This window comes from Podarcis bocagei, assembly GCF_964188305.1.
Source record: "Podarcis bocagei genome assembly, chromosome: 10".
NCBI classification, from domain to species: domain Eukaryota; kingdom Metazoa; phylum Chordata; class Lepidosauria; order Squamata; family Lacertidae; genus Podarcis; species Podarcis bocagei.
In genome coordinates, this window is record NC_138135.1 from 32,606,140 (window position 1) to 32,633,986 (window position 27,847).

The following is a 27,847-nucleotide window of genomic DNA, read 5'->3' on the forward strand; positions in this document are numbered from 1 at the left end:
GGAGTCCAAAAATATCTGGAAAAATCATGTTGGCTACCCCTGCTGTACAGGCATGTCTATACACTATTAACCAATGTTGGATTTATATCTGTTTAACCATTATCGCTCCCCACCACCACCAAAAAAGAGAGGAAATTATAGTTTAAGGAGGATGCAATGAATTCTGTTTAAACTCCCTTATAAAACCATTCCTCATAATTCCTTAGGGATGAGTGGATCTATTAAACCAGTTTAAGTCTGTGGAGTTGATTTGCACATGGGATTGGTCACCATGCTAATCATTGCATAATGCACTGAACCTGGGTTCTCCCTTCTCTTTGTCGTCAGGCTTCCCCTGAAACATTATATTTTATTAAAAAATAAATAGTTACAAAGTCAGTTTTTTTCAGGTGAGAACACGGAATGAATCAGAAGGTGAAGGTGGGTTGAGCATATAGATCCCATTGCTTAGAAGAGACCAGTTACTGGTCATTAGATGCTGGTCCAGTTGGGAATCTTTCCTCTTGCAAATTCCTCTCACTTTCCTCCATTGGAAGGGACCAAAATCTCAAAAGGATCAGAGACAAGTTCATTAACTTACTTAGGAAATCATGGATACCAAGAACCAGGATGAGAAGAGCTGAATCGTTAATGCATGAGAGCAGAGGAAGCTAAAGCTATTCTCTCCTGAGGCAACATTTTAAGTATGCAACAAATAATATACATGCAGATTATATCCCCCCACATCGTATCTTTCCCTGTCCCATGAAACACCAGATTCTCCAGTTTATCCCAGCATGGTTGACATTGCAGCTTTTTTTTGTCCCACAGCAATCACGTCAAACACTTTAGTGATCACTGGTCCCAAAGCTGGCAGCTTAACAAACTATCTCCCATATTATCCTATGCCATAGTAGCTGTTGTTGACTTTTCATAGTTTTGAGCCACACGGAAAAGCTGAACTGTGGAAATGAAGTGGGGAAATGATCTCAGTTCTGTTCTGAATTCAGAATGTCTAAAAACATTGTTTTTCCTAATCCCCATAGCAAGATGCCTGAGCGTCTTTACATCCTCAGGTTTTTAAGAGTCAGTAGAAGAAGCAGTACTGAGGGGCTTTTCCAAGCAAGCACTGGTACTAAAGGGAGAAGGAAATGGTGGAGAAAAAGGATGGGATGGAAAGTTCAGTGTGGAGATTAGATGGCAGATTCCCTGCGGTATGAGAGGGTATCCAGAGGGATGGAGACCTGCAACCGATCAAGGTCCATGTGGCTCCCAAACTCCATCATAGGTATGACTCCTGCATCTTCCGTGGCGCTTCCTCCTAAATCTACTCCTACAGCCATGTCATCCTCCTCCTCGTCTTCATCCTGGCTGACAAGAGCCAGCTCATTCTCATAGCAGAAGGCACTGGGGGGCGGTGGAGGCGAAGGCAAGATGGTGATCTTGCTCTCCTGCAGTTCCCTAGCGGAGCAGAAAGGGGTTCCAGCCACCTCGTAGGTCTTGTGGAAGCGTGAATAGTCCACCTTGTAATGTTTCTTCTCCTCAAAGACAACAGGCTCAAAGCGGTGTCCCCAAAGGATCTCGCTGGCCAGGTAGGAGCTGCGAGCCTGGGTGGTCATGGCTGTAGCTTCCACCATGCCCTCAAGGATGACGACAATCTCAAAGTCCTCCCTCTCCAACTGTTCCTTGCCCATCCCATAGAGTGGGCTTTCCTCATCGATCTCATGAACGATAATAATGGGAGACACTAAGAAGATGCGGTCAAGGCCTATGTCATAGCCCACGTTCAGGTCTCGCTGGTCCACCGGAAGGTACTCGCCTTCTGCCGTCATGTAGGGCTTGATAAGCTGGGCCCGAACGTGAGCTTCCACAATATGGCTCCTCCTCAAGTTTCCCACCCGCCACATGAGGCAGAGCTTGCCGTCCCGTAGAGAGATGACAGCATGATGGCTAAAAAGGAGAGTTTGGGCCCTTTTCTTGGGGCGTGCCATCTTAGCCATGATAGTGCCTATCATGAAAGAGTCAATAACACAGCCCACAATGGATTGTACCACTACCACCATGATGGCTAGGGGGCATTCCTCAGTCACGTATCGGAAGCCATAACCGATGGTTGTCTGTGTTTCTACCGAAAAGAGGAAAGCTCCCAAGAACCCAGTGACGTGCTTGATGCAGAATTTTGTTGCTGCGGGAGAGCCGCTTCCTGCACTGGGGGCATCTAAGTCACCGTGAAAGAAAGCAATGATCCAGAAGAGAAGGCCAAAAAACAGCCAGGAGACCAAGAAGGCCGCCGAGAAGATCATGAGCATGTATCGCCAGCGAGTGTCCACACATGTTGTGAAAATGTCAGCCATGTAGCGCTGGGATTTGTTGCTCAGGTTGGCAAAATAGACATTGCACTGGCCGTTCTTCTTGACAAAACGGTTGCGGCGTTTCCGTCGCGGGGCGTGGCCTTTTCCATTCCGACTGTGCCCATTAATGCTGCCAAGGGAAGAAACTTTATGTCCATCCTCTTCAGTGGAGACAATACTGTACCTTTTGAGGGGAGAAAGATCACAGTTAAAAGTGGGAGAAAGGTACCTTTAGAAGTACCCTCTAGAAGTTGTTGGTTTATAATACCCATCACTCCTGACTATTGGCCCATGATGGCTGGGACTGATGGGAGATGAAGTCCACAGGTTCCTCAGCCCTGCCTTAAATCTCTCCACTAACACTCATGCAGAGAGGTCCATTGCCTTATTTGACTCACTGCAGGATCATTGATTTACTGGACTTCTGGTGTATGTGTCTGTGGGCACACTGCACCAGATGTCCTGAGTGACCAAGATGAGTGTGTGTGTGTGTGTGTGTGTGTGTGTGTGTGTGTGTGTGTGAGAGAGAGAGAGAGAGAGAGAGAGAGAGAGAGAGAGAGATTCAGAAGGGTGAATCATTCTGACTTCAAAATACCTGCAATTAAAATGATGCTCTGTTCTTTGCAGTTCTAAAATATTATATTTTTGTATATGTACATATTGGGAATGAGAGGGGGAAAGCAATTAAAACCATTTTCAAAGTAGAGGGTGTAATGACTTAACCCCATATGAGATTCAGGGTTCCAGGCGTCACAGAGTACATTCAATACAGGGATTCAGAAGGTCCCCTGGATCTTAATGAGCAGATCAGAACTCAAGTCACTGCACAAAGCAGTGCTATGAAGAATATGTATCACAACAGTGCAGCCTTCAGTTAGTACGACCCAAAGCACAGAGATTTATCTGAGTGGCACTCGCATGCATACATCTTCCAACATGGATGTTCACTATACAGACAACTAGAGTGACCTCCTAGACTGGACAGGGCAGACAAGGGGCTATGTGAATATGGTTTCATAACCATATAACTCTGGATTGCATAAGGCCGGAAGCTTCTATTTTCTGTTCCGTTCTCGTTTGTTGATCTAATTGTGCATCTGTGACAATGTTTATACACTTCCACAGTTTAGACAATTCTGTTGCTACAGCAACAAGCGTGTCTCCCAGCATCCTGGATCTAAAACCAAAGGTGTAATTTAGAGATCAAGAGACAAAGGGTTGGCAGATACCCTGAAAGAAACTCCCTCTCTCCAAGATATGCAACCTGCCTTTGTCTCCTTATCCCTCAAAATATGTCACCCTCTCTATTTCCATTTTGCCGTAACGGGAGGAGAGTTACTCCTGCTGCTGCTGGTTGGCAAGCCTAGTTCAAAATGATCATCTGCAAGTGATTACTGCTAATCCATATTAACTCGTGAGATCGCCCTACCCTTATCCTAACTGCAGCAAGAGCTCTAAACCCCCATGACAGGACTTTCTTTCAGATACTTCTTGCCGTGCTTCCTGAACCGATGTCACCATTGCTGCTGGGAACAATATTAAGAGGCATCTTGGATGGTGGATCAAAGTCTAAAATGCAAGATGCTCTTGTATACAAATCAGGTTGTAGCAATGGCCATGCCTTGTGTTGTTTGTGCCTTGGGTGTATCAAAGGGAGAGATTTTTATACGCAGCTGTTGGGTTATATGTGTGGCCAACAGGAAGTTCAGATGGACATAGAACAATAAAGACTGGACAGAACAGCCCCTCACCTGTTTACCCGGATGCTGCCCATGACTCGCTTTATCATGAGGTACTCCTCGTTGTAGAGGTGAGAGGTTTCTGGTGTTGTGTGAGGGAGTGGGTGTCACACACAAGTGTACACACAACACAAGGCGGTGGTACCTCAGGGCTGGTGGGTAGCAACGGTGGCAGCCATATTTGGCAGTCGCTGTGGGGTGAATACCTGTTTTAGAGACAAAAGTGTGGAAGAAATATCACAACACCTAAAAAGATTAGTCATAGCCTAGACCAGAGTAGGTAACCTCTAGCATGGGGACCAGTCTTGGCCTGTGTGGCCATTCTGTCCATAGCCTAGTCAAAGAAAGCATGGGCTTTTTCATTGTCTGTATTCTATCCCATCTTCCTGCATTACAGAACTCAAGCAGGTGTATATGGTGTTCTCAGGCTGCCTCCTATCAAGGCACAGGTCAGGAGTAGACTGCTTAGCTTCAGCAAGGTTGCTGCATCTTCAGACTGTACCTTAGAACTAAATGGATTTTCACAAGTGAGGCTTAAAACCACAGCTGGCTCCGGAGGGCGGGAAGGTTGAGCATTTCCCAGGGTCCCCAAACTAGCAATGGACTCACTGTCCTAACAGTGCTATCCTTACTACTTTTCAGAGAGTATTCAAGAAGATCAGAGGCAGCCTAATCACTGCCTTGCCGTGGCAAAGGGGCTTGAATAACTCAGAGAAGCTATTAGCTATGCCATGCAGGGCCACCCAAGATGGACAGGTCATAGTGGAGAGTTTTGACCAAATGTGATCCACCTGGAACAGGAACCAGCAAGCCACTCCAGTATCCCCTGCCAAGAAAACTCCATGGACAAAGACAACAGGCATATAAAAGTTATGACGCTGGAAGATGAGCCCCTCAGGTCGGAAGGCGTCCAACATGCTACTGAGGAGGAAATCAGCCCTGAGTGCTCACTGGAAGGACAGATCCTGAAGCTGAGGCTCCAATACTTTGGCCACCTAATGAGAAGAGAAGACTCCCTGGAAAAGACCCTGGTGTTGGGAAAGATTGAGGGCACAAGGAGAAGAGAACGACAGAGGACGAGATGGTTGGATAGTGTTCTCGAAGCTACCAGCATGAGTTTGACCAAACTGCGGGAGGCAGTGGAAGACAGGAGTGCCTGGCGTGCTCTGGTCCATGGGGTCACGAAGAGTTGGACATGACTAAACGACTAAACAACAACAAGGGAATCCTCAGTTCTCTTGCCCCACATCTTTCAGGTTAGCCCCACCCCACGATGGGCACTGTGCCCAAGAGCCTCAGAACCCTAGAACCAGAGTTGCTTAAAATTATTTCTCGCTTCAGTTGCTTTGAAATGCAATTATACTATTTCCTAAATGTTTGGTGATGAGGTGCTATCCAAATAACTGAGTCTTGAAGGGACCCTTGCTTCAGTTCCTTTGCAATGCAAATGCAAAGCTTATGCTGGCTGAAAACTTATTCACATTACAAATGCTTCCCTTTCCCTTTCACATGAAACAGAATGCTCAGACTTTTCAAACAGAAAGGGGGAAGGCTCAAAGGTTATTTAATCTCATTGTATGATGTGTTCTATGGCTTCTAAGAATTGGGCTCAGAGTGATGCCAAGGCTTCCACCATAAATTCTGAAAGCGGAGTGCAACTTGTGTGAGAGGGATCTGGAAACATAAGGCTGGAATCCATAAGGCTTTAAATGATACAGTATAGTCATTGAAAACATATTTCTCTGCTTTCCTTTGGACTACAGTAGCGAGGCAGAGAATGGGGTCTTGTCATCTGGGCAGTCCAGGACCTCCAGACACGTTGCCCAGGCTTGTGTCCTAGAAGGTCACTTTGGTGCTGCTTATGCAGCAGTTTCACTTCACCCTTGGAGGCACACTCCACTGTATCTCAAGACAGATGCTAACAATTGCTGAATCAGAGCAAACAGCAACCAATAGAAAACCTGAACTGCATACCCTCCAACATTTCTCCGATGAAAATAGGGACGTCCCATTCCATAATGATAATTTTACTATTTATGCCCCACACTTCTTACTGAGTTGCCCCAGCCACTCTGGGCAGCTTCCAACATATATAAAAACACAATAAAACATTAAACATTAAAAAAACCTTCCCTATACAGGATTGCCTTCAGACAGCTCAGGGGTAGGATAACTCCATACCATTCAGCATTTATCCAATGAAAATAGGGACATCTTAAGGAAAAGTGGGACATTTCGGGATCAAAGCAAAAACTGGGACAGCTTCTCTAAATCAGGAACATCCCTGAGAATTAGGGACACTTGGAGGGTCTGGAATTGCCGTTTGTTGTGCTTTAAAGCGCAGGTTTTTGCAAGGAGATATCTGGGCGAAAGAGCGCTCAGACCCAGAGCTTTACAACATGGACGTGTGCCTGGAAAGTGTAAAACATAAGTGTGGACAAGCCCTGAGTTAAGATGAGATTCATTAGTGCCGTAAGGCAGCTTCTTAAAAATGAAAAAGGAGTGTATTTTCTGCACCACACACACTAAAGCAGAGAGGGAAGTTATCTTCTTCTCATTTGGCAACTGCCCCTTTCTGGAAGTTGAGGCTGCATCACCAACATTCCTGGAGATGAGCAAGAAATTGCCTCATTTCAGGTTGGGTTTTTTCCCTTTCTGAAGGAACGTTTCCTGAATTTCTAGTCTGGTGCCAAAAAGCAAAACCAATAAAACAGAAGACATTTCCATGAAGGTGCAACCTACCAATATATTCCACCCTATTCCAATTTTTCATGAGTGATAATAACTTTTTTCAAGGGAGACCACTCCAGCTCTCAGCAGACATGTATCTGGCCGGAAGCAATTGCATTGATTTCCTATACAGTTGTGGTTCCCAGCCCTCATGATTCTGGAAATAAACTTTAAAAGGTCAATGTAATGTCTACTAAGAGCTTTCAGAGTAAAGGCTGTCTGGGAGGAGCGTCAGCTAGGAGAATTGACTAGGAGGACGGGAGGGAGAGGGGACACAACTCTGGGAGTTTTTTTCCAGAACAGGGCGTCATCTGCTGGAGTTTCAGAGTAATTGAGAGGCACACCTTGCTCTGACAGCTGAAAGCAGGTGATAAGAAGGCTTTCATAGAGAAGCAGAAAAACAAAGTAGAGGCTGGATATTTACCCCCCTTTTCTTTGATGGGGTTTCTACTTCACATCAAGCATTTTTAAAGGTAGTGTACAATTGTCTGCTTTTCTTCTTAAAAGCTAAAGGTTGCATTTCAGTTGGCTGAAGATTCTTTGTGAAAGTTCCAGGTTTAGTTTATTCAGTATAAATGTATTCTATGACTGACAGCTGATCCTACTAAATTGGGTATTATGTGATGTACTGCAACTCTTTGGGGCAGTGTGTGTGTGTGTGTGTGTGTGTGTGTGTGTGTGTGTGTCTGTCTATGTCTATGTCTATGTCTATGTCTATGTCTATGTCTATGTCTATGTCTATGTCTATGTCTGTGTCCAGTGCTTTTTTTCTTTAAAAAAATGTTTAGGGGTACTCTCATTTGGACTCAAGAAAATCACCATTTTATAGTTCAAATCAGGGAAAAATAAATACAGTAAATGGACAAAAGTACAAAGATTCACAACATGTTTAGGGGTATGTGTACCCCTGCATACCCCCCCAAGCACTGTCTGTGTCTATATGAATCAGCACAGTTGTCTGCATTTGAGGGAACTTTTCTTGAACTTCCAAATACATTTATTTAAAGTTGTTTTATGGTTTTTTAACTGATACTTTTTATTGTCTTATTCCCTTTGTAAAGCACTTTGAGGGTTTTCTTTTTTAACAATCAAGTGGCATATAAATTTTATGAAATAAATAAAATAAATAAATTTGGGGCTCTTTTTTGGAAACATGTCTGTTGTGCCTGAGAAAGGAGGACATCTTCACAGTGTCATTTTCCATCTTCCTGCATAATACCTCCTACCCATTGATATCCCTTGTTTGAGGTCTATTCTTCAAGGAAAGGGGCCATAGCTCTGTGGCAGAGTATCTGCTTTGAATGCAGAAGGTCGCAGGTTCAATCCCTGGCACCTCCAGGTGACCTACTGCCTTCTTGTTGCTCTCTGGTTAGGCTAGATTTCCTTCCTAGCAATTGATAATTCTGTCATAATCTAGGTGGCCTATTACAAATCAAATGAAAACGTATTTCCTGAATTGCACTACAAGTAGCTTACTTTCTTTTACCAGATGCCTCTTTCTTTACTAATAAATCCAGGGACCAAGACACAAACCACAGTGGACAAGAGCTCTCCCTTCAGACTGAAACTTTTTTTCTGGTTAAGGGCTAATAACGTGCCCTTAACAACTATGGACCTGGCATAATTTCAACTGGAAAAGCTTTATCTGTTGCCTTTCATGCTGCGGTTTAAGGTACAGGAGCACTGTCAGAAAAAAGGTTGGCAGTTCTGTTTCTCCACCCTCACTCTCCCTGCTGTGCAGATTGGGCCCTACAAGCCAAGGACTGCTGAGGAGAAGTTCTGTCCCTCTGAATTCAAACTGAGTTCAGTTTGCTTGTTTTCCTGACCCACTGATACAACTCCTCCCCGTGGGAGAGGGACAGTAAACTTCATTTCCTCATAGGAATAACAGGATGGGTGAGAGGTTGGGGACTAATGTAATTAAAAGCGGAAAGCTAGGGCAGGGTGGCCTTCTGGATGTTGCTGAGGTCCAACACCCATCATTCGCATGGTCCCTGCTGGCTGAGACTATCTCATCCCTCTGCTAGTGCATGCTGCATAGACGCCACAAAAACAGGCAACTGAGCTCAAGCTGGGTTTTTTGTTTTGCAAATGGCGCTCAGGCTTTCATTGCCTTGCATGGTTAATGTAGATCCAGCATTACCCAGAATGACATGTGGCTCTCCTCTTTTTCTCTTTTTCTCTTTTTTCCTCTTTTTCTAAGCAACAGAGATCATTTAGAAAATACCTGATCCCTTAAAATTCAAGACAGGCAGATGCAAAAGACAGAGCTGCTGCATCTGACCTTTCAAGAAAAGGGTTGTGCTTCAGCAGCAGAGTATATATGCTTTGTATGCAAAAATACACAGCTTTAGACCCTGGCATCTCCAGGCAGCAATGGGAACGACCCCCATCCGAAACTCAGTGCTGAACTAGATGAACTGATGGTGTGGCTTGATATGAAGAAGCTTCTTCTGTTCCTTTGCTACCTTTTAATGTTGTACAGGGACATTCAGCAGGTGTAGCTTTCAGGATAAGTCTTGCTAACAGCACATGACAAGCACAGTACCAATGAGGTGTTGTTGTTTTAAGACCACAATGGTGTCACCTGAAAACATGCTTCTGGTTGTATACTCTGAGCCTCAAAATAGCCAATAACCAAATTTATTGCTAAAATAGCCAAAAGCCAAGTAGTCCCATGTCTAGCAGGGCAGGTAAGAACAGGTGCAAAAGAGGACAGGGGCCCTGCTCCTGTTAATAGCTATGTAGCAGAGGGACTCCCCAGCAGAGACACCTGCTGAAACCCCACCCCCCTCTTTTCCGCAACTGTTAAGGAAGTGCAGGAGCCTCCGCTTTTGCATCTGTCCACCCTACCGAAATGTGAAGCCTCACATGTGAAAGCAGTCTCAGCCACATGGCTTTGAGCAAAATCACTGACCAGCCACTATTGTTGCTTTTGCATTTCTTGTGTGCAAATCAGCATTTGCACCATTCTGTCTGTAATGCAAATGCGGATTCATAGAATCATGGAATCTACATTGTAGAGCTGGAAAGACCCACGAGGACCATTTAGTTCAGCCCCCTGCAATGCAGGAATACTTTGCCCAATGTGTGGCTTGAACCCACGACCCTGAGATTAAGAGTCTCCTGCTCTACCAACTGAGCTATCCCACAACTTGCACCAGGCGGCATGTTTATCTGCTTTACAGAGGCTCTTTTCCCATTGCCCTGCACCAGCAGGGCTTAGACGTTTACATAAATAACATGACAGTGGCTCCCATCTCATCTGAAAACATCCTTAAGACTGAGGATGTTCTCAGAGCTGTGTACAAATAGCAGTCCTGGCTGGGGAGGATCTGAATTCTCCTCCCCACCAGGCCACTGTTCCAATCTGAATCATCGCCCCCATTCCGTGTGGCTGCTACAATCACACAAGGGTCAATCAGATGTTCCACATTAGCTTGGCTCAAAGCCTGAGTCTTAAAAATAACTAAACTAAGGTCTGCAGGTGTCCATGGGACCTGAACACTGTTAACTCTTACAAGTTAAGCTTTGAAACAGAGCATTCAAGTCATGAGTATATGAAATTAATTTTCCATTATGTAATAAAAGTACTTCTGGGGGAAAGAGAGAGGTCGCTTATTTGGAGCCATGGACTGCCTCAACGTTACGAGAGCAAATTCTTTAAGCTTCAAAAGGTACCACAGGAGCACTGCACTTGCAGGCAAGAGAGCTCCCTAAGTTTCTTTTATCACTTCCTCTTCAACTTCAGACATCCTGCCTACAGATTTAAGGAGGTCAGCAACAAGCGTCAACGTCTCAGCTCCAAAGACGAGCTGGTGGATGGTAGCGTGTGCATGGTTGGTGACCCTGAGGAGGTTCTGCAAGGCGATTTCAACATGCTGTTTCACTGCTCCCATGTTGCTAGTTTGGCCTGATCGCAGGTTTTCGTTCTCCACTTTGTAACAGGTCAGCTCAGCCTGGAGGAAGCACATCTCCTGCTTCATCTTCTCAACATCACTCTCTGCCTTCAGGGCTCTTTGAGTCATGCACTGGAGATTTTGTTCTGCCTGTTGCACCAGAGCTTCCAGATCCTGAGCATCTTTCTCCTCTTTATTCACCGTGGCTTGCAATGTCCTCTCCAGGTTCCTTACCATTTGGGTCTGACTTTCTGAGAAGTTTTGGATCCTTCTGATCTTCCTCCTCAGCATAGAATTTTCCTCCCTAAGCTCTTGGTAGCTCAGCTGCGGAGACATGTATTCCATATTTTCTATGGGTTCTTCATGGGCAACGTAGCTTTCATCCGTCTTGGTATGAGAAGGGCACCCAATACACGTCTCGTTGTCACTGAACCCCCACGAAGAGAAAGCCTCCATCCCCGAAAGACTAGTTGTGTTGTAATTGTATGGATCACACTGAGCTATGCTGGCAATCCTCGACAGATGCACTTTGTCATAGGCAGATGGTGGGTATCTTTCTCTCCAGTCGTCATCGTCATCCGATAAATGATCAGAAACTGTTGCCTCCTTGTATAATGGCTCTTGAAATTCCAAGTTCAAGCCCAGTGGTTCTGGAGACAAAGACACTACTTCAAGCCCAAGGTTCTGCCTTGCCATTTTCTTTCTGTAATTTCTATTTTTCACTTCATGCTGTCTTCCCGGACCACGGTTCTTGTTTTTACCCATCCCTTTCAAAGAAAATGTGGGTGGGTCATTTGAATTTTTCATCTGATTGTCTCCAGAGCTGATGTGACCCTTGATGTGGTCTGGGGGAGGTGGTATGTGGTGGTGGTAACAGGGCTGGATTTCCTCTTCTTCTTCTTTCAGGCCTCGGGAATGTGAGCAGCCCGCCAGAAGTGGCCGTGGCATGTTTTGGGGGGAGGCCCTATTGGCTTCTATAGAAGTTTCATTCTTCCAAATTAGCACCAGCCCAGGTCCCACTTCTTCTCCAGAGGATTAACCAGCCCTGTCGGCTGTAGTGCCAGTGCTGCTGGCCTCAGCACAATTTAATGGTCTACTGAAGCATCTGAGTCTTTACCTTGTAGGTGTGCATCTCTTTAATAGTGGAGGAAGCAGAAGTTGCCTTGATCTATGATGTCACTAGATGACAGTACTTCATTTTGTGACTTCACAGGCTTGGGAGAGACACATAGCTAGAACAGCTTTTACTACTTTTTTTTTCAGCCAGTGGCGTTGAACTATATACTATTGATGCCAGGACTTGACCCTGTCTGGAATCTTCCTAGGTTATCATGCCATGTCAGTTTTAATGCCAGTAACTAGATAGTAAGCTGATCAAACCAACTACGGATGGGCAATCCTAACTAGGACCAAGGAGGACTGGGGCAGTGGAGCTGTTGCTGCATTGAAAGCCCTAAAGACTCTTGCCAGTCTTTGCTTTTTTTTTTGCTGTGCTAGCTCCAGGGCTGGCACAGCTGAGGAACCCAAAGATCTGGTCCCTTGTGGGAACTGCAGACCTTTGGATTCTGTAGGTCCTCCAGTGCTCTACCCCAACTCTGTTGGTAGTGGCCTCCTGCCCACCTGACCATAGCAGACTCCTCAGCTGCAGCAGCAGCACCCCAGCAGCACTCCTCTCCTTTGGCAGGGAGGTTTGAGAGCAATGATTTCTGTTTAAATCCAAGTCTGTGGCTATGAAAGAAACAATATCCTCTGGGGGGTATTAATGCTGTGAACCCTTCCATCTCAGGCTCAGGTTGTATATATGCATAAATAAGTCATATATCATAAAGACGCCACAGCCTCCGCTGTGCCTCATTCCAAAAGGAAACATGAACCCCGCCTAGAACCCCTGGAATCTTGCACCACTTGGATATTGGCCTGGCATGCAATAGTATGTGAATAACGCTAATCACATTTTTTTTTTGTTTTTAATGATGCTGGTGTTTTGAAATGACGCTGGTTAGCATTTAAGCAGCAATGGGAGGGACAAAGGGCTGCAAGGGAGAAGCTTTGTCTGCTAACTTTGTCCGTAGTGTTCCGTACACTAATACAGAATCTACTCCACAATGCACAATATTAAAAAACTGTTATTATTCAAGCTTATATCCACCCTTCCTCCACTGAGTTCAGAACTCAGGGTGGAATACATGGATTCTGACTTACTTCTGTGCACTGCTTTTTTCTGGGGAGATGCAGAGGTACTCGTACCCCTAAACATTTTGTGAATCTTTGTACTTTTGTCCATTTACTGTATTTATTTTTCCCGATTTGAGCTATAAAATGGTGACTTTCTTGAGTCAAAATGAGAGTACCCTTAAACATTTTTTTAATAGAAAAAAAGCACTGCTTCTGTGTATCCTCACACAACAACTGTGTAAAATAGATTAAGGTGTGTGTGTGTGTGTGTGTGAGAGAGAGAGAGAGAGAGAGAGAGAGAGAGAGAGAGAGAGAGAGAGAGAGAGAATGCTGACTGTGTAAGGAATTGCACTTTAGAAACTTCTCACTGTAACTGTGCTTTGAGAGTACAACTGAGTTCACTGTCCTGAATTGGCTTCTTAATATATATTGAGAGCCAGTGTGGTGTAGTGGTTAAGAGCGGTAGTCTCGTTATCTGGGGAACCGGGTTCGCGTCTCCGCTCCTCCACAAGCAGCTGCTGGGTGACCTTGGGCCAGTCACACTTCTTTGAAGTCTCTCAGCCCCACTCACCTCACAGAGTGTTTGTTGTGGGGGAGGAAGGGAAAGGAGAATGTTAGCCGCTTTGAGACTCCTGAAGGGGAGTGAAAGGCGGGATATCAAATCCAAACTCTTCTTCTTCTCATATATATATATATATATATATATATATATATATATATATATGCTTTCGTAGATTTTCACGGGTACAGGAATGCAGGTTTTGGTGTTTTCGGGTATCTTCCCGTGTAAGAGTTGGGGTGTCTAGGCGACGTTTCGACGAGGTCTCACTCGTCATCTTCAGGCTGGTGCTTTCGGCTTCTTGTTCGGCTCTGTTCTAGTAACAAGAAGCCGAAAGCACCAGCCTGAAGATGACGAGTGAGACCTCGTCGAAACGTCGCCTAGACACCCCAACTCTTACACGGGAAGATACCCGAAAACACCAAAACCTGCATATATATATATATATATATATATATATATATATATATATATATATATAATTTTATTAGAATCATTGTGTTGGAAGGTACTTTGGTGGTCCTCTGTGTAGGATCTGGAATACAAGACACACAATCCTGGCCTCCGCTCAACAACCTCCAGCAAAGGAGAGTCCACCACATACTGAGGCAGTTTTCAAGCACTTTTCAGGGGGATAGCCCCACACAGAATGTGATTGAGTAGTTCCAACCTGGATTAACCTGATAACATGAAAGACTGTGACCAGTTCAGATAATCTGTGGGCAGGATTTCATTCATCTGTTTTATTGTTCAGAGGGAGATGGCGAGTTACGAAACCAACCAACAGAAAATGCCAAGCACGCAAGTTAAAACCAGGCCAGTCTCACTTTGCTCTGCCAACATGTGGCATCTGAAGGGTATGAAGAGGGGAATGCAATCAAATGTGCTTTAAAAAAATAATAATTATAAATAGACCGAGGAGTATATGCCAGCAGTCCCCATCTGTCCTCCCAATGATTGTTAAATGATGGATTTCTTTAGGCAACCTCATCCCCTGAGGCTTAAATAGCAATTTTATGTCTCTCACTGGGTGCATTTTGGGGTAGGGAGAGAGGCGTGGTGGGTTCTCCCCCCTCCCCATAGCCCAAGGAGCAATACAAAAAAAACAACAACCAAAAAATGACCAAAAAACCCCACCCCCAAAACAAAACAAACCGTTGGAAGTGAAACCATCTTCAGAGCGTGACTCAGATCTATTCATAGCTCCACAAAGCCAGCTGCAGCATCCGAGACAGAAGGGATTCTGCCTGTATTATTATTTCAATTACCATCTGAATTAAAAGTTTGAGCCGTGATCAACCCACATGGTGGAGGGAAGGAAATGCAGCAAAGCAAGGGATGAACACCAAGACCTGCTGGATGACACAGCCAGCGTGAGACATAGGAAAAGGTTACAAGCCCCCGGCCACCTCCAGCTTCTTTCTGTTCCCAGAAGAGCATCAGTCCTTGTCTAGGCCCTTCACTCAGACGGCTAACTAGTTGTTGTTGTTTTTCTGGAGGGCCACTTTGGCAAGCAAGTGAGTTGGGTGGGCACCTCAACCCCTATCCCTAAGATTACCTGGCCTGCGAGTTCTGTTCCCACAGGAGCTATGTTCTCCACACACCGCTTTCGCTTTTGGGAACTATGGGGCAAGAAAGCATCCCTCAAATTGCCAGATCTGGGTTAGGGGCCTCAAAGTTCTTACATTTTGGTCTCTCGTGTGTTGATATAGGCAAAAAGTGGGAAAGTTACCATACCATCAAGAATCCTGTGGAAGATAAGCTGCGATATAATGATCCTGAACAAAATAGCAAGACATGAGCAGTTATGGGGTGGAGGGGTTCGTTCAGTGAGGATTTTTAGGGTGGGGGAGGTTACCATTTTTGTTATATTGGGACGACTACAAAACAAATGAAGCGGTAATTATGGAGGTATTAACTATGACTAATGACTTAACTGATTTAACTTCTATATGTGTTTGCGTGTTAGGCAACTGGAAAAGTCAAATAAGAAGATAAAGGAAATGTATCACATAAACCCCTTTTTAAAACCTTTGCTCCCGTGTTAAGTGAATAACATTCTCTATAATGGGAACATGGCTCCCCATCATGAGATATGAACACAACTGCTGTCTTCTGAATGGGAAGGAAGTTTAATGGAGTTCAGGATTGTGGGACTTGTAGGCCTTTTCTTTCACAATAAATGTGCAGTTAATTGTCTGTTGGGGAGGGATGTCCTTAAGAACTGGACTTGGTGGGTCAGCGGAGGATAACAGCTTTTCTCAGGCCCAGCGACCACTAGCCATTTTACCAGATCTGGGGGGGGGGGGGAGTAAGAGGAGCCCTGCTGGACCAGACCAGAGGCTGTTTCCCACACAATGTTTCCCACACTTCCTGTTTCCCACACAATGAGGGGCCATGTATCTCTGGGAAGGCCCCATGGAGGACATGAGGCCATAGTCCTTTTCCTGCTGCTGTTTCCCAGCAGCTGGTATTCAGAGGCATATCACCTTGAAGGTGGCAAACAACCATGATGATGACTAGTAGCCACTGGCAGAAAGTTGAGCTGCAGTTGCTAGGCGACTGTGGGGATGCTCTCCAGAACCAGCTCAATGGGGAGGAAGATGGCAGTGAATAAAAAAGGGAAGGAGACTGTGCTGCTGTCTATGAGGAAAGGGGAGATTGGAAGGTCACGGCCTATGGATGGCAAGCAAGGAACGCGGAGTAATACTCCTCTCCAGGTCTAGTGAAAACCCAAAGCTGGTTTTGTGTGTGTCACAAATATCACAGAACCACTGTGAGTATTATTATTATTAATCTCTGATGAGTTTAAGGTTTATGAAATACAATCTACTGAGAGACAGACTGAGAAGAGCTATTGAAATTCACCTACATTAAAAGCAGGGCCAGTCCTATCATTAGGTAATGCAGCCACCTCAGACAGCAGATTTTGGGAGTCACAAAAGGTCAGCAAGTTGTAAGTTGTTATTGTCATGTTTTTACTGCCAGGTTGGGAGGAGAAGTGCATGTGGGATTCTCAGCCTCAGGATATGTTCACATCACTGGCTTGAAATGCAATGAGGTCATTTCCACACATGCTCACACACTGTGTTTCAAAGTTGCGTTTGCAGGGAGCTGTTCACATTGGAGAAGGACAGGGATGTCTTCACCTAATGTGTTTGACCTTTTCCGGTTTCCTCATCCCTGCAACCCCCTGAAACACCTATATGTTAAGTTTTTCATCAGCAGTTGCACATCCATCTGTGTGTTTGTGACAGCATGTTCAAATTGCTGCTTACTCCAAATACAGTTTTCTAGCTGGATTGAAGCTCATTTGAGGGGGGAAACAAATCAAACATCAGTTTGATGTGGATTGTGGCTAACGTCATGTGAATGCGACTTCATAAATTAGTCATGGGAATGCACTGGTTGTGGAGTAAAGCAGTAATGTGAACATACCCTTAGATGCTAAAATAACGTGGCTGGGTTCAGGCAGAAACATGTCTTTCTTGCACCAGCCCTGACTAAAAGTAATAGTCAAGGGGACCAGGCCTGAGGTGGTATATTTTGAAATACCATGGGGCAACAAATAGTCAGTTATTTAGTTTTTCACTGTATTACATTTTTACCACAGAGGCAGAGGCACTAAGACTGGAGTTGTGAGCCCAGTTTTTGAGGGGCATAAGCCCAACTGAATTGAATTACACTATAGTTTTGTGATCACATGTCTTTTGCTGTTTCTGGAGCCAGTGTGCAACATACCCATATTTCTTCAGTATGTCGCATGTGAAGAGGAGGGGGAAGAGACAGTCTATTATGTAAATGGTAGTGCAAGACAGAGGGATCATCTCGTCACCTCACAATCTTCCTACCAGTGAAACGCTCTATCTTTTGAAGAGGCACTTCACACAGAGGCTTGTTTGTGTGAAATCAACATTATTTATCTGCACTGGTCTTACAAATACCTTCTGCCTGTTTATTCTACACGTCAAAAAGGCAGCCACTAGGAGGCTGCAGAGTAGTCGCTCATTTATAAATACTGTAAAAGTTCTTGATGACTTACGTAAGGATATTTATTGATGACTTTGATCAGCCTGCACCAACCTGATGCCAACTATGGTTGCCCTGGCTGGGACTGATGGGAGTCGTACTCCAAAACATCTGGAGGGGGCCAGGATAGCAAATGACTTACGTATTGGAAACCTCATGACACAGGTGGGACAATTCAATAATGTGGATAGCATTAACTTGGATTGATCAGAAAATGATATGCCACCAACTAAGCATTCTGGATAATTTGCGAGCCAGCACCAGTGCCGCACATGGAAACGCTGTTTACCTTCCCGCTATAAAGTAGTACCTATTTATCTACTTGCACTTAGGGGTGCTTTCGAACTGCTAGGTGGGCAGGAGCTGGGACCGAACGACGGGAGCTCACCCCGCCGAGGGGATTCAAACCGCCGACCTTGCGATCAGCAAGTCCTAGGCACTGAGGCTTTACCCACAGCGCCACCCATGTCCCTACAATGACCCTCTCTTAATATGCAGCTCTTTCTAGAACACAACATAGCAAACACTTCATTAAAAGGCAACAGCATTAATATCTGCCTACCTAGGAGTGCTGGATATTTAAGGCAGAGAGGGGAGACTTTGTGTTTGATTCTTGGTGAGAAGAATGCTGTCACCAGAGTATAGCTACTGGCTCCCACATTAGGAACAGGTAGTGATAAAAGCAATATTTTGGCACCTGCTCTGTGGAAAGAAACCTAGTGCCTTGCTTTTACTGTGCATGCCCTACCAATAATTAAGAAAATTTGAAACTGAAATGTACATTCGTCCACTTGAGATGCCTTGGCTCATGGTTTCTTATCACCAAGCTTATCTACATAATCATCTCCACAGTGCTCTCCATTTGCACACATCCCATTCATCAATATTTCCACATCTATGCCCCACACGGCACACACAAAAATACCTTTCTGTGACAATTATAGTGCCTGTACTGTCACAGTGTAAGAGCAATAAGTGTGATGTCTGCAAGGTGAGAATGCCTGTAATGTAATAAATCATCACGGGATAGCAGTAAAGGGTAATCCTCAATGGTGAGTTAGCTACTAATGGAGGGAGTGCTGGGCATTTAAAAAGTTTAAGAGGGTCATTTTGGGGAAAGGGGGATATGATGTTCGTAAAGGTAAAGGGACCCCTGACCATTAGGTCCAGTCGTGTCTGACTCTGGGGTTGCGGTGCTCATCTCGCTTTATTGGCTGAGGGAGCCAGCGTACAGCTTCTGGGTCATGTGGCCAGCATGACTAAGCTGCTTCTGGTGAACCAGAGCAGCGCATGGAAACGCCGTTTACCTTCCCGCTGGAGCAGTACCTATTTATCTACTTGCACTTTGACGTGCTTTTGAACTGCTGGGTTGGCAGGAGCAGGGACCGAGCAACGGGAGCTCACCACGTCGTGGGGATTCGAACTGCCAACCTTCTGATCGGCAAGCCCTAGGCTCTGTGGTTTAACCCACAGCGCCACCCACGTCATATATGATGTTCGTATACAGCATTAAAAGTCCCTGCTAGGTTTAGCAATCGGGGCAACTCTTCATGACATGTTGATGTGCCCACATGCTTCAGGCACCAAAGAAGTGAAAAAGAGATACAGAATAGGGTGTGTGTGTGTGTGTGTGTGTGTGTGTGTGTGTGTGTGAAACTACACACCTTTACAGCTAATGAGCTAACGATGAGAACACAGACACACATCCAAGCAGTGCCTGAAGGGTGGGTTGCTTGAGCACCAAGCACAAGACTTTATAATAATAATATAAGAATTTATTATTTATACCCTGCCCATCTGGCTGAGTTTCCCCAGCCACTCTGGGCGGCTCCCAATCAAGTGTTAAAAACAATACAGCAAAGTGAATAGGGGAGCTTTATGCAACATGCTATGCAAATGTGAATAGGGGAGTCTGCAACCTTCAAACAATATCTTAACAAATCACAAAATGGTTGGTTTTGTTTAAGAAACAGTGGCATGTGGCCAAAGAGGAGAAGACACTCTGTAACTTATCCGTGGCGAAATCTATGCTCACAAAATGCTGGTAAAATTCTGCAACAATAAATGCATTATCAGGGGAAAGTATCAGAGTTTCCTAGCTATAATATATCTAATACTGCTTTGACTGCTCAGAAAATGCAATGTGCCATAACAACCTGCAAAAGTGCACAAGGCTTCTTTTTTAAAAAAGAAGAAGAAATCTTCTTGACTTCTGCATTACCCGATAAGACCGATTTAACCACTTGTACATGCAGCTGATTATAGGACATGCGGACAGACTGTGTCAGTCTTTTTAAATACAGCAGTCAGAATAATTTAAATCACATTTCCTAGCTGAAAATTCAGGTGGTAGGTTTAACAGTGGCGTGGCCGCCTATATGTAGATTCTTGCACTCAATTTGATTATGATGGTACTGTGTTGTAGAACAGAAAGTGACGTGCCATATAATTCGCCTCATTCCTCAAAATAAGGTCAGCATCAGAGGTCATGACATAACCAAACTCTAAACAGCTCAATCGTTGCCAGACCTAGTTTATCTACGTACTGCTATTGATGGGGAAATATAAACAAAGAAAGCTTCTGCTATTGATCCATATGCGCCTGCGCATATAGGCACATGGGTGCATGTACTTCTCAAGGGTAGGGATATTGTTGTCCTGCACATGGACAGAGAAGGAGAGTTAAAAATGGGAGTGGAAAAGACAGAGAAAATGTTCCGAAGGGGTAGCAGTGCCTTAAATCTTACAAGGAAAAACAGGAAAGGCAGAACAAGTCATATGGCAGAACTGTATTCATTCTTTCTTTGTCCCCACAGCGACTTCTTTTTCATTAGGTTTGGCAAAACACCACAGAACCCATTAACTGGACTGTAAATTTGGGGGCTAAGTACCTTCACATGGAAAAGATTGATTGGGAGGCATTCAGTAGAAGTCACATACTGTTTTTGTTAATAACACAGCTGTCTTTATCTTTTACATGTGCCAGAAATAAAACCACAGCTCAGGTGCAGAGGGCCAGATCCTCAGCTGGTATAAAGTCACGCTTGCCTATATCCACTGATGGTCTGGTCCGTGCTTTGCTTTCTCTTTTGCAGCAGCAGAAAACGACGACTTCCATTAATACCGTATACGTTTTCTTCTGTGGCATCCATTACTGACTACTGTGAGGAACAGGACAGTGATCTAAAATCCTTAAAAGACATTATGGCTTCATCCTCCACTAGCTGTGTACAAATGCTGAACTGAACACCCTTCAACTTTTATTTTTACCCAATATTTGATCTGTGCTGCGTACACTGAAAATGTGTGGGTACCTATGTGGGTGTTACACAAAATTGTGTCAGCCTGAAAAGGGACAAATATTTTCCCTGGCAGATGCCGGTACTATATACATGGTTGAAAGCAGAAGTGGTGGTAAACCTCCCCACTTTTAAATTGCACTGCTTAAAACAGTGGGGGGGGGGGACTCTGAACACTGAACACTGAGACTGTCACCTCGTGGGATTTCCTTCTACCTTTTCCTTGGTAAGCTGCCCACTTTCTGCATCTCAATTTTCTTTTTAGTGTGTTTGCAGCATTGCACTTTGTTCAATAAGTGCATAATTACTGTGAGAGAATAATAATAACTTGATGAAGGAGGGTAGAAGATAAGTCAATGCCACCCACACTCAGAGGGATAGCCCACATAACCCAGGGAAAGAAACTATATGTTAGGAACAGATGCAGGCGGCCAGATAGCAGTGTGTTATAAGGCTGTACATGCATTGGCAGAAATGGGCAGGTGCATTGCATGTCAGATGGGCAGTTGAACTACATGGTAGTATCCTGAGCACCTGCCCTGCAATGGCACTATAAAAGATGTGACTGCAGCATCAGTGACTGGAACATAAGGATTCCCACCCACCTCCATTTATTTTTCCAGTTTTGGAAAAGAGTACAGGGTGATATTCAACTAAGAGTTGACCTATTCACTAAGTAGACCTATTGAAATTAATATTCATGAATTTCAGTGGGTCTGCTCTGAGTAATACTTAGTTGAATACCACCCACAGTGCATCGTTTGTCTAAGGCAGTGTTTCGTAAACTTGGTTCTCCAGCTGTTTTTAGACTACAGTTCCTATGATCCCTGTCCACTGGTTCTGTTAGCTAGGGATGATGGGATTTGTAGTAAAAAAAAATAGCTGGCGAACCAAGTTTGGGAAACCCTGGTCTCAGGTTTCCATTCTTCCCACCACATCAAGGAAGCTTCCTGCTTTATCTTGCAGTTCCATGACAGGGTAGAAATTCAACAGGTGCGTATTATTCTGGCCTGCAGGTGCAATGATGGGGAGAACATTCTTGTTGAATCTAATCATGATTAGACATGACACGAAATCCTACCTAGCAAAATTTGTATCATTACTTTATAAAGACATCCAGCCTCAGTTAGAAAGAAAAAAAATAAACAAGCAATAGGATGTCCACCTCTAAGGCCAATTTAGTGTTCTGTGTACAGTCGTACCTTGGTTGTCGAACTTAATCCCCTCCGGGAGTCCATTCAACTCCTGGAACTGTTTGAAAACCAAGGCGCAGCTTCCGATTGGATGTAGGAGCTTCCTGCACTCAATCGGAACCCGTGGAACCTACATCGGACGTTCGGCTTCCAAAAAAACGTTCAGAAACCAGAACACTCACTTCCGGGTTTGCAATGTTCAGGAGCCAAAATGTACGAATACCAAGGCATTCAAGAACCAAGGTACGACTGTACAGTGGTACCTCGGGTTAAGTACTTAATTCATTCCGGAGGTCCGTTCTTAACCTGAAACTTCTTCCTGAAGCACCACTTAAGCTAATGGGGCCTCCTGCTGCTGCCGTGCCGCTGGAGCACAATTTCTGTTCTTATCCTGAAGCAAAGTTCTTAACCTGAAGCACTATTTCTGGGTTAGTGGAGTCTGTAACCTGAAGCATATGTAACCTGAAGCGTATGTAACCCGAGGTACCACTGTATTCATAAACCATGTGAACAAGATGGCAGTCTCATAAACATCATCTCCATAACCCTAAATGGCCATACAAATCACCTGATAAAACTGCCTGGAGCACATAGCCACTGGTGGCCACTGGTGGAATGGTCTTGGGGCACTTTTGCCTTTGTGAAAATATTCAGAGTCTGGCACATGCTCTGATGAGCCAATTTATCTTGGTAGACAAATTGCATCTGATTTTTCCATTGTGCTTATCCACCTGCAGTTTAAACCAATTTCAGTTTATTTGTCTGCGACATACAGAGGAAACAATACATTTGTGTGATATTAGCATAACCTGTTGGCAGATGCTTTTTGCAGTGCTGTGTGCCAACAAACATATTTTCTTCAACAAATCGGCTAAAGTAATAGTCTGGGAAACTGTACGTTTATGACTGAGGAACCGATTTCTAAGATGCAAGTGGTCACATACTGCTTTGCTGAACTTAACTAGACCGTCAGTACACCTATTTAGAACATGCTCAGATAGGTAAATATTAACTGGTTAAAAGCTTGCACAAATTCCTTGCCAGTTTAGTGGACAGAATGAACACAGACCCTAGAAAATGGATTCAGAATGCTGCCTGGATATGAGCTTTTGGGTGAGCTTTGAGTAAGCCTCACAGCCTCAGTGTTCATCTATAAAATGGGAACAAGTATGAATTTTCATAATGAGATTATTACTAAGTACCCAAACTCTGGCCTATCCTTCCTATATCATCCAACAAGTCATCCTGCAAGTGAAATGAGAGTCAGAAGAGAGACTTTAGATGATGGTATATAAATACTTCTATAATTTATTGTATTTTTTTCCACCTTTCCCTTTGTTGCTTTTACTGCAGTGATGAAGTAAACTGCAGCTGCAAGACAGGGAGATTAAGGCTCACAGTCAATGGTGAATACTTATTATTCCCCATTGTCATTTGAATAAATTATATATTATATATAAAATAATATATCTGTTCCTAGGAGATGATCAGTGGAGTCTGGCTCATTAGAACAAATGGAGGTCTTCTAGTAGTTAAAAAGAGAGTTAACTGTTCCAACTGCACTCCCAAAATATCAATTTTTTTAAAAATTGCCAGCCAATTTCTAGTAATGTCCCCACCCCAGTCTCAGAAAAGAAACAACAGATTGGGCACACACCAATTTTGGCATTAGAAGAGGCAGGAAAAAGAAAGGGGAAGTCTGTGGCCATAGAAGGGGAATCAAGAGGGAAAGTAGTCTCTCCATCATCTCCCTCTCGACTTCACCCCATCTTCTTCCTTTCACTCACCTCCCTCTTCTTCCATCCCCACCAAAATTACTCTTTAAAATATTTGTTCTCTGCTGTGTAATTATTACCATTGTCAGAAGCTATATACAGTAGGTCTCATGCTTTGATGACTCACCCATTCTGGAGGCACCATTCTCAACAGAGAGGACTTTTCAAATCCTCATTTGGCACCTAGTTTTTACTTGGCTGAACCTCTCTTATATAAACTGTGCAAAGATTAGGTGGTCGCCATCTCATCTGTCAGGAAACAGGCCCCAAATCATATCAAAGGAGCTGCTTAAGGTCCACCGATGGTGTACTCATTCCCCTGAGATTTAGCAAAGCTCTTAAGAGACTTTTTATTATTGCTTTTTGTAGCAATGCTGAATGGCTACTTTCAAGGAAAAAAACAGAATTTGGACCTTAGACATGCATACTTGGAAACCCATTTAGCTGTTCAAAATAGTTGTTCAGTGTGTGGAACCTGCAAGTTGTCCAGAAAAACAAATAATCCTAGGAATCCTCATAAGTGATCTGAGATGGTGGGTGGGTGAGTATAATCCTTACTAAATAACACCCCCAACCTTACAGAAGCAGCTCAGCACCATTCTGTGGCGCTTCAGAGGACAAATCAAATTCTCCCTTTCTAGGTTCAATGAAATGACAGCAGGCCTCTGTGAAGAACTGGGTCTACCATGAACTATTACAAGGCAGTGTATATGTGTGTGTGCTGATTTAAATAGGGTAGCCGTTAATGCATTGCCAAAAAGAGTACAAGGCAACACAGATTTGCATAACATGTGCACGTACTAATTTGTATCTATAAATGCATTCAGAAAGAACTACTGTAATTTTAATAGAAATTCCGCACATCTCTCCATAGCAAGGAAGACGCAACAGACGACCTGCGTGGCAGCCTGCTCATTCTGCTGTCTAGATGCTCACTGCAGATGGGCAACAGCAAAGCCCCTCCCCTTCTTAGCACCCTTTGTCTTAAAAACAGGATTGGACCTTCAAAGTCCTTCAGACAGAGGGCTCCTTGAAATAGATGGCTGTCCTCTGTAGAGTGGGGCACCTGGTCACCCTTGATTTAAACACAGCAGTGACAGCAGGAAGGAGAGCAGTGGTGCAGTGTGGGTGGGGTGGGGTTTGATGTCTGGCTCAAGTCATGCTGGACTTTAATGGTCCTACTCAAAGTCCACACTGAACAGGGAATTGACTAGTTGGGCTCTGCCACTTTCTGGTCAAACTGAGCCCAAGGATTGCGCATGACCATGGCTGGGATAATAAGAAGGCATATCTGGTGGTATCTTGTAGCACATAAAACTGTTGGCCCCAGTTCTGTCACCTGACTGCATCAGACACTACATTTAATGCTCAGTGGAGGCAGCCATCCACTTTCCATGAATTGCTACTCAATTTGTCAGGGCAATGGCATAATCCATTCTGAGTTCCGTGGCCAAAAGTTAACCAATGGGATTTCAAGAGATGGTCCCAAAGTATATGTGCATCCATCTATCTTATATCTGACGCAGTGCAAACAATTACAAGAGAAAAAAACAGCATGGTGCCAGCCCTTTCCAGGCCTGTTAAAACAAAAATCTCTTCACCGGCTGGTGGAAGGATAAAAAGGAGGGAGCCAGTCTAACTTCTCTAGGGACGGACTTCCAAAGTCTGGGAGCATCTGCCAAGACGGCCAAATAATTTAATACAAGCAATTGCACTGTCATCATTCCTCTGCTATCAAATGTGTCCAACGTTTGGCCCCATAAAAAGCCCCAAGGTGTAGCTGATTCCTAAATCGACCTTCGTGATCAATAATTCTGTATTAAAAGGGTTCTGTCTATGAAGCACTCTCTCAGTACAGTCCTATATATGCAAAACTCATTATTTCTAACTAGCACTTCATTGCTAGACTTGCCAGTCGCTGATAGTTCCAAATATATGCCATTACAATCTAGTCCATACATTTCCTTAGTGGGAAGGAACATGCATAAAACTTAACCCTGCCCCATCTAACATAGGAACTTCAGATACACTGAGATTGTAATTAAATTTATTTATGAAATGAAATGGTGGTCATCTGGTCCCTACAAGCTATGTGGAAGCCGACACTATTCCCTCTCAAGTCCCAGATAGTCTCTTATTTGTCTGAAGTGCAAGTTAAGAGTGATCAGGTTGTTAGCCACAAGTAGGAGTAGGAGTAGAAACAACAACAACAACAACAACTTAGTCTGCAGCAAAATATCAGTAGGGGTTTACACAGAAAATCACCATGCCTCACTGTACTAGCTTTTAGCAAGGCGTGAAAGGTTATTCTCTGAAACCTCTCATTTAGTTTTAAAGCACTGAATCCGAAGAATGAACCTGCTCACTAGGTTGGAGGCTCTCCAATGGCAGAGAAATCGCCGTGGAGTCGGGAGCAGCAGTGGCATCTCCTTGCACTCTCTGCCTTGAACAAAGGACTCAAGAGCCTGCCTTTCCTTGACATGTTAAAAGTGGTGAAATAAGCAGACAGATACCCCATGTCTTCTCTAACACATACATCCTCCAATCGCCTGCAAATAATTTCGTCTTCAGTTAGTTTGAGCTCCTTTACATAACTGCTGTAGTTTGAGGCTACTTTCTGTAGCTGAGATCTGAGATTCAGTTCTACCGCTAAGATCAGCTTAATAGTCAATCAGTGGGTGACCTTGATAGGACACAGCAAGGAGATGAGTGGTATCAATATAAACTGTGTCTGTCTGGCTATGCAATGACGGCATGCGGGGAGGCAGAGAGGCGGGGGAGATGCTCGTGGCAGTTATAGTCCCAGAAAAAAACTTTGGCATGCGTTTTCTGAGATTGGGGTTTCTCCTCCACCCCTCCAGAATCCTGAGGGCAGGCTGTGAATCCCCTCAAAGACCTCTCTCCAAATCCATCTGATTTGAGAGCCCTCAGAAAAGACCAGTTTGAAAAACAGCTTGAAAGCAACAGTGAAGAAGGACTGCCCAAATAGACCACTCATAGGGTAAAAGAGATGGAGAAGTGGTACTCATGAAGTTAGTTAAGAAAACATGCTCTGAAGCCCAATATACCACACAAGAGTACCCACGAAGTTATGCAAGCAAATGTTCTAGAGCAAAATGAGTAAATGTTATAAATAAAAACAGTTCAGAGTCTCGTGGCATTTTAAAGACTAGCAGATTTGTTGTAACATGAGCTTTCATAGATTACAACCCACAGGTAAGCCTTCGCTGGGATGAAAGCAGCATGCACACAGGATTGCAGCCAAAAGTAAATTGTGTATGTGCCTGCATTGATAAAGATACAGATACAGATATCCCCAGTTATATGCAAACACATTGAGGCATAGAAAATGCATTAGCTCCAACTAGAATCAAATATTGTAATACACAACACCTACTAATGATCTCTTACCCGGTGTATGGTCAGCTTATTCCCATCTGAATTCTGCAAATCCAGTTATCAGGGGAAAGGAAAAAAGCCTGCATCCCATCCACATTGTGTTACATCCCCTGAAACTGTTCCCTCTCTTGGTCCATTTTGTATGTGTATGATTTCCAAGTAGCCCGGTACAGTTTTCTCTGATTTGATCTTTCTCCAACTTTCTTCAATGGTTTGCTCTTCTTTGTTTCTGGACTTTTCTGATTTTAGCATGCTGTTCTGTGCAGTGTTCCCATCCTTAGATCTTCAGCTTAACCACCGGCTCTTGAAACAATACTTCTTTCTAGCTTCGCTTTTGTTTCTTATTTCTCTCGTCTTTTTTACACTCCTGCTGTTCCATTCATTCTTTCCCTCCGGGGTCTCTCTCTCTCTCCTCTATTTCTTCTGTTTGAATCGCTTGTTTCTACGTTCTCTGGTCGCTGTGCAGTCTGTAGCTAAGAAGTCAGTAACTCCGCTAGAATCCAACAGCCTTCAACTACTTTAACCCATCCCTGCATGTGATCTCAGAACCATGGATACACGCTGCAGATGCAGTGATGGGGAAAGATAGGAGTGCAACCCAAAGCAATGGAAACATTAATAGGAGCACATGTGGCTGGCACTGCAGAGCCCCAGGCATTTTTGCACAAAGTACCGTGGCTTGCAAAGGTTTGCTGTGTGTTCCAGAGTTTCATGCTCTCC

At 44.2% G+C, this 27,847-nt stretch overlaps 2 protein-coding genes across 2 annotated transcripts; both read right to left on the reverse strand.

Moving 5' to 3' along the window:
* Positions 1–384: 384 nt before the first annotated feature.
* On the reverse strand, positions 385–27,681 carry KCNJ4 (potassium inwardly rectifying channel subfamily J member 4). The gene is made up of 3 exons (XM_081211121.1): positions 27,140–27,681; positions 4,082–4,275; positions 385–2,514 (listed from the first exon to the last, which is right to left on the reverse strand). Exons 2-3 carry the CDS (start codon positions 4,117–4,119, stop codon positions 1,173–1,175), a joined length of 1,380 nt encoding a protein of 459 aa, XP_081067247.1. The 5' UTR covers positions 4,120–4,275; positions 27,140–27,681; the 3' UTR covers positions 385–1,172.
* Positions 10,361–11,849, reverse strand: LOC308596372 (endosome-associated-trafficking regulator 1-like). Its single transcript, XM_081211286.1, has one exon. The coding sequence runs from the start codon at positions 11,644–11,646 to the stop codon at positions 10,516–10,518; it is 1,131 nt and encodes a 376-aa protein (XP_081067412.1). The 5' UTR covers positions 11,647–11,849; the 3' UTR covers positions 10,361–10,515.
* Positions 27,682–27,847: the final 166 nt, after the last annotated feature.

Excerpts from the sequence above, each read along its gene's own strand:
- KCNJ4 (XM_081211121.1), bottom strand. The coding sequence starts at position 4,119 with ATGATAAAGCGAGTCATGGGCAGCATCCGGGTAAACAG. Across the intron at positions 2,515-4,081 it reads GGCAGCATCCGGGTAAACAG|GTACAGTATTGTCTCCACTG; the intron begins GTGAGGGGCTGT and ends TCCCCTCAAAAG.
- LOC308596372 (XM_081211286.1), bottom strand. The coding sequence starts at position 11,646 with ATGCCACGGCCACTTCTGGCGGGCTGCTCACATTCCCGAGGCCTGAAA.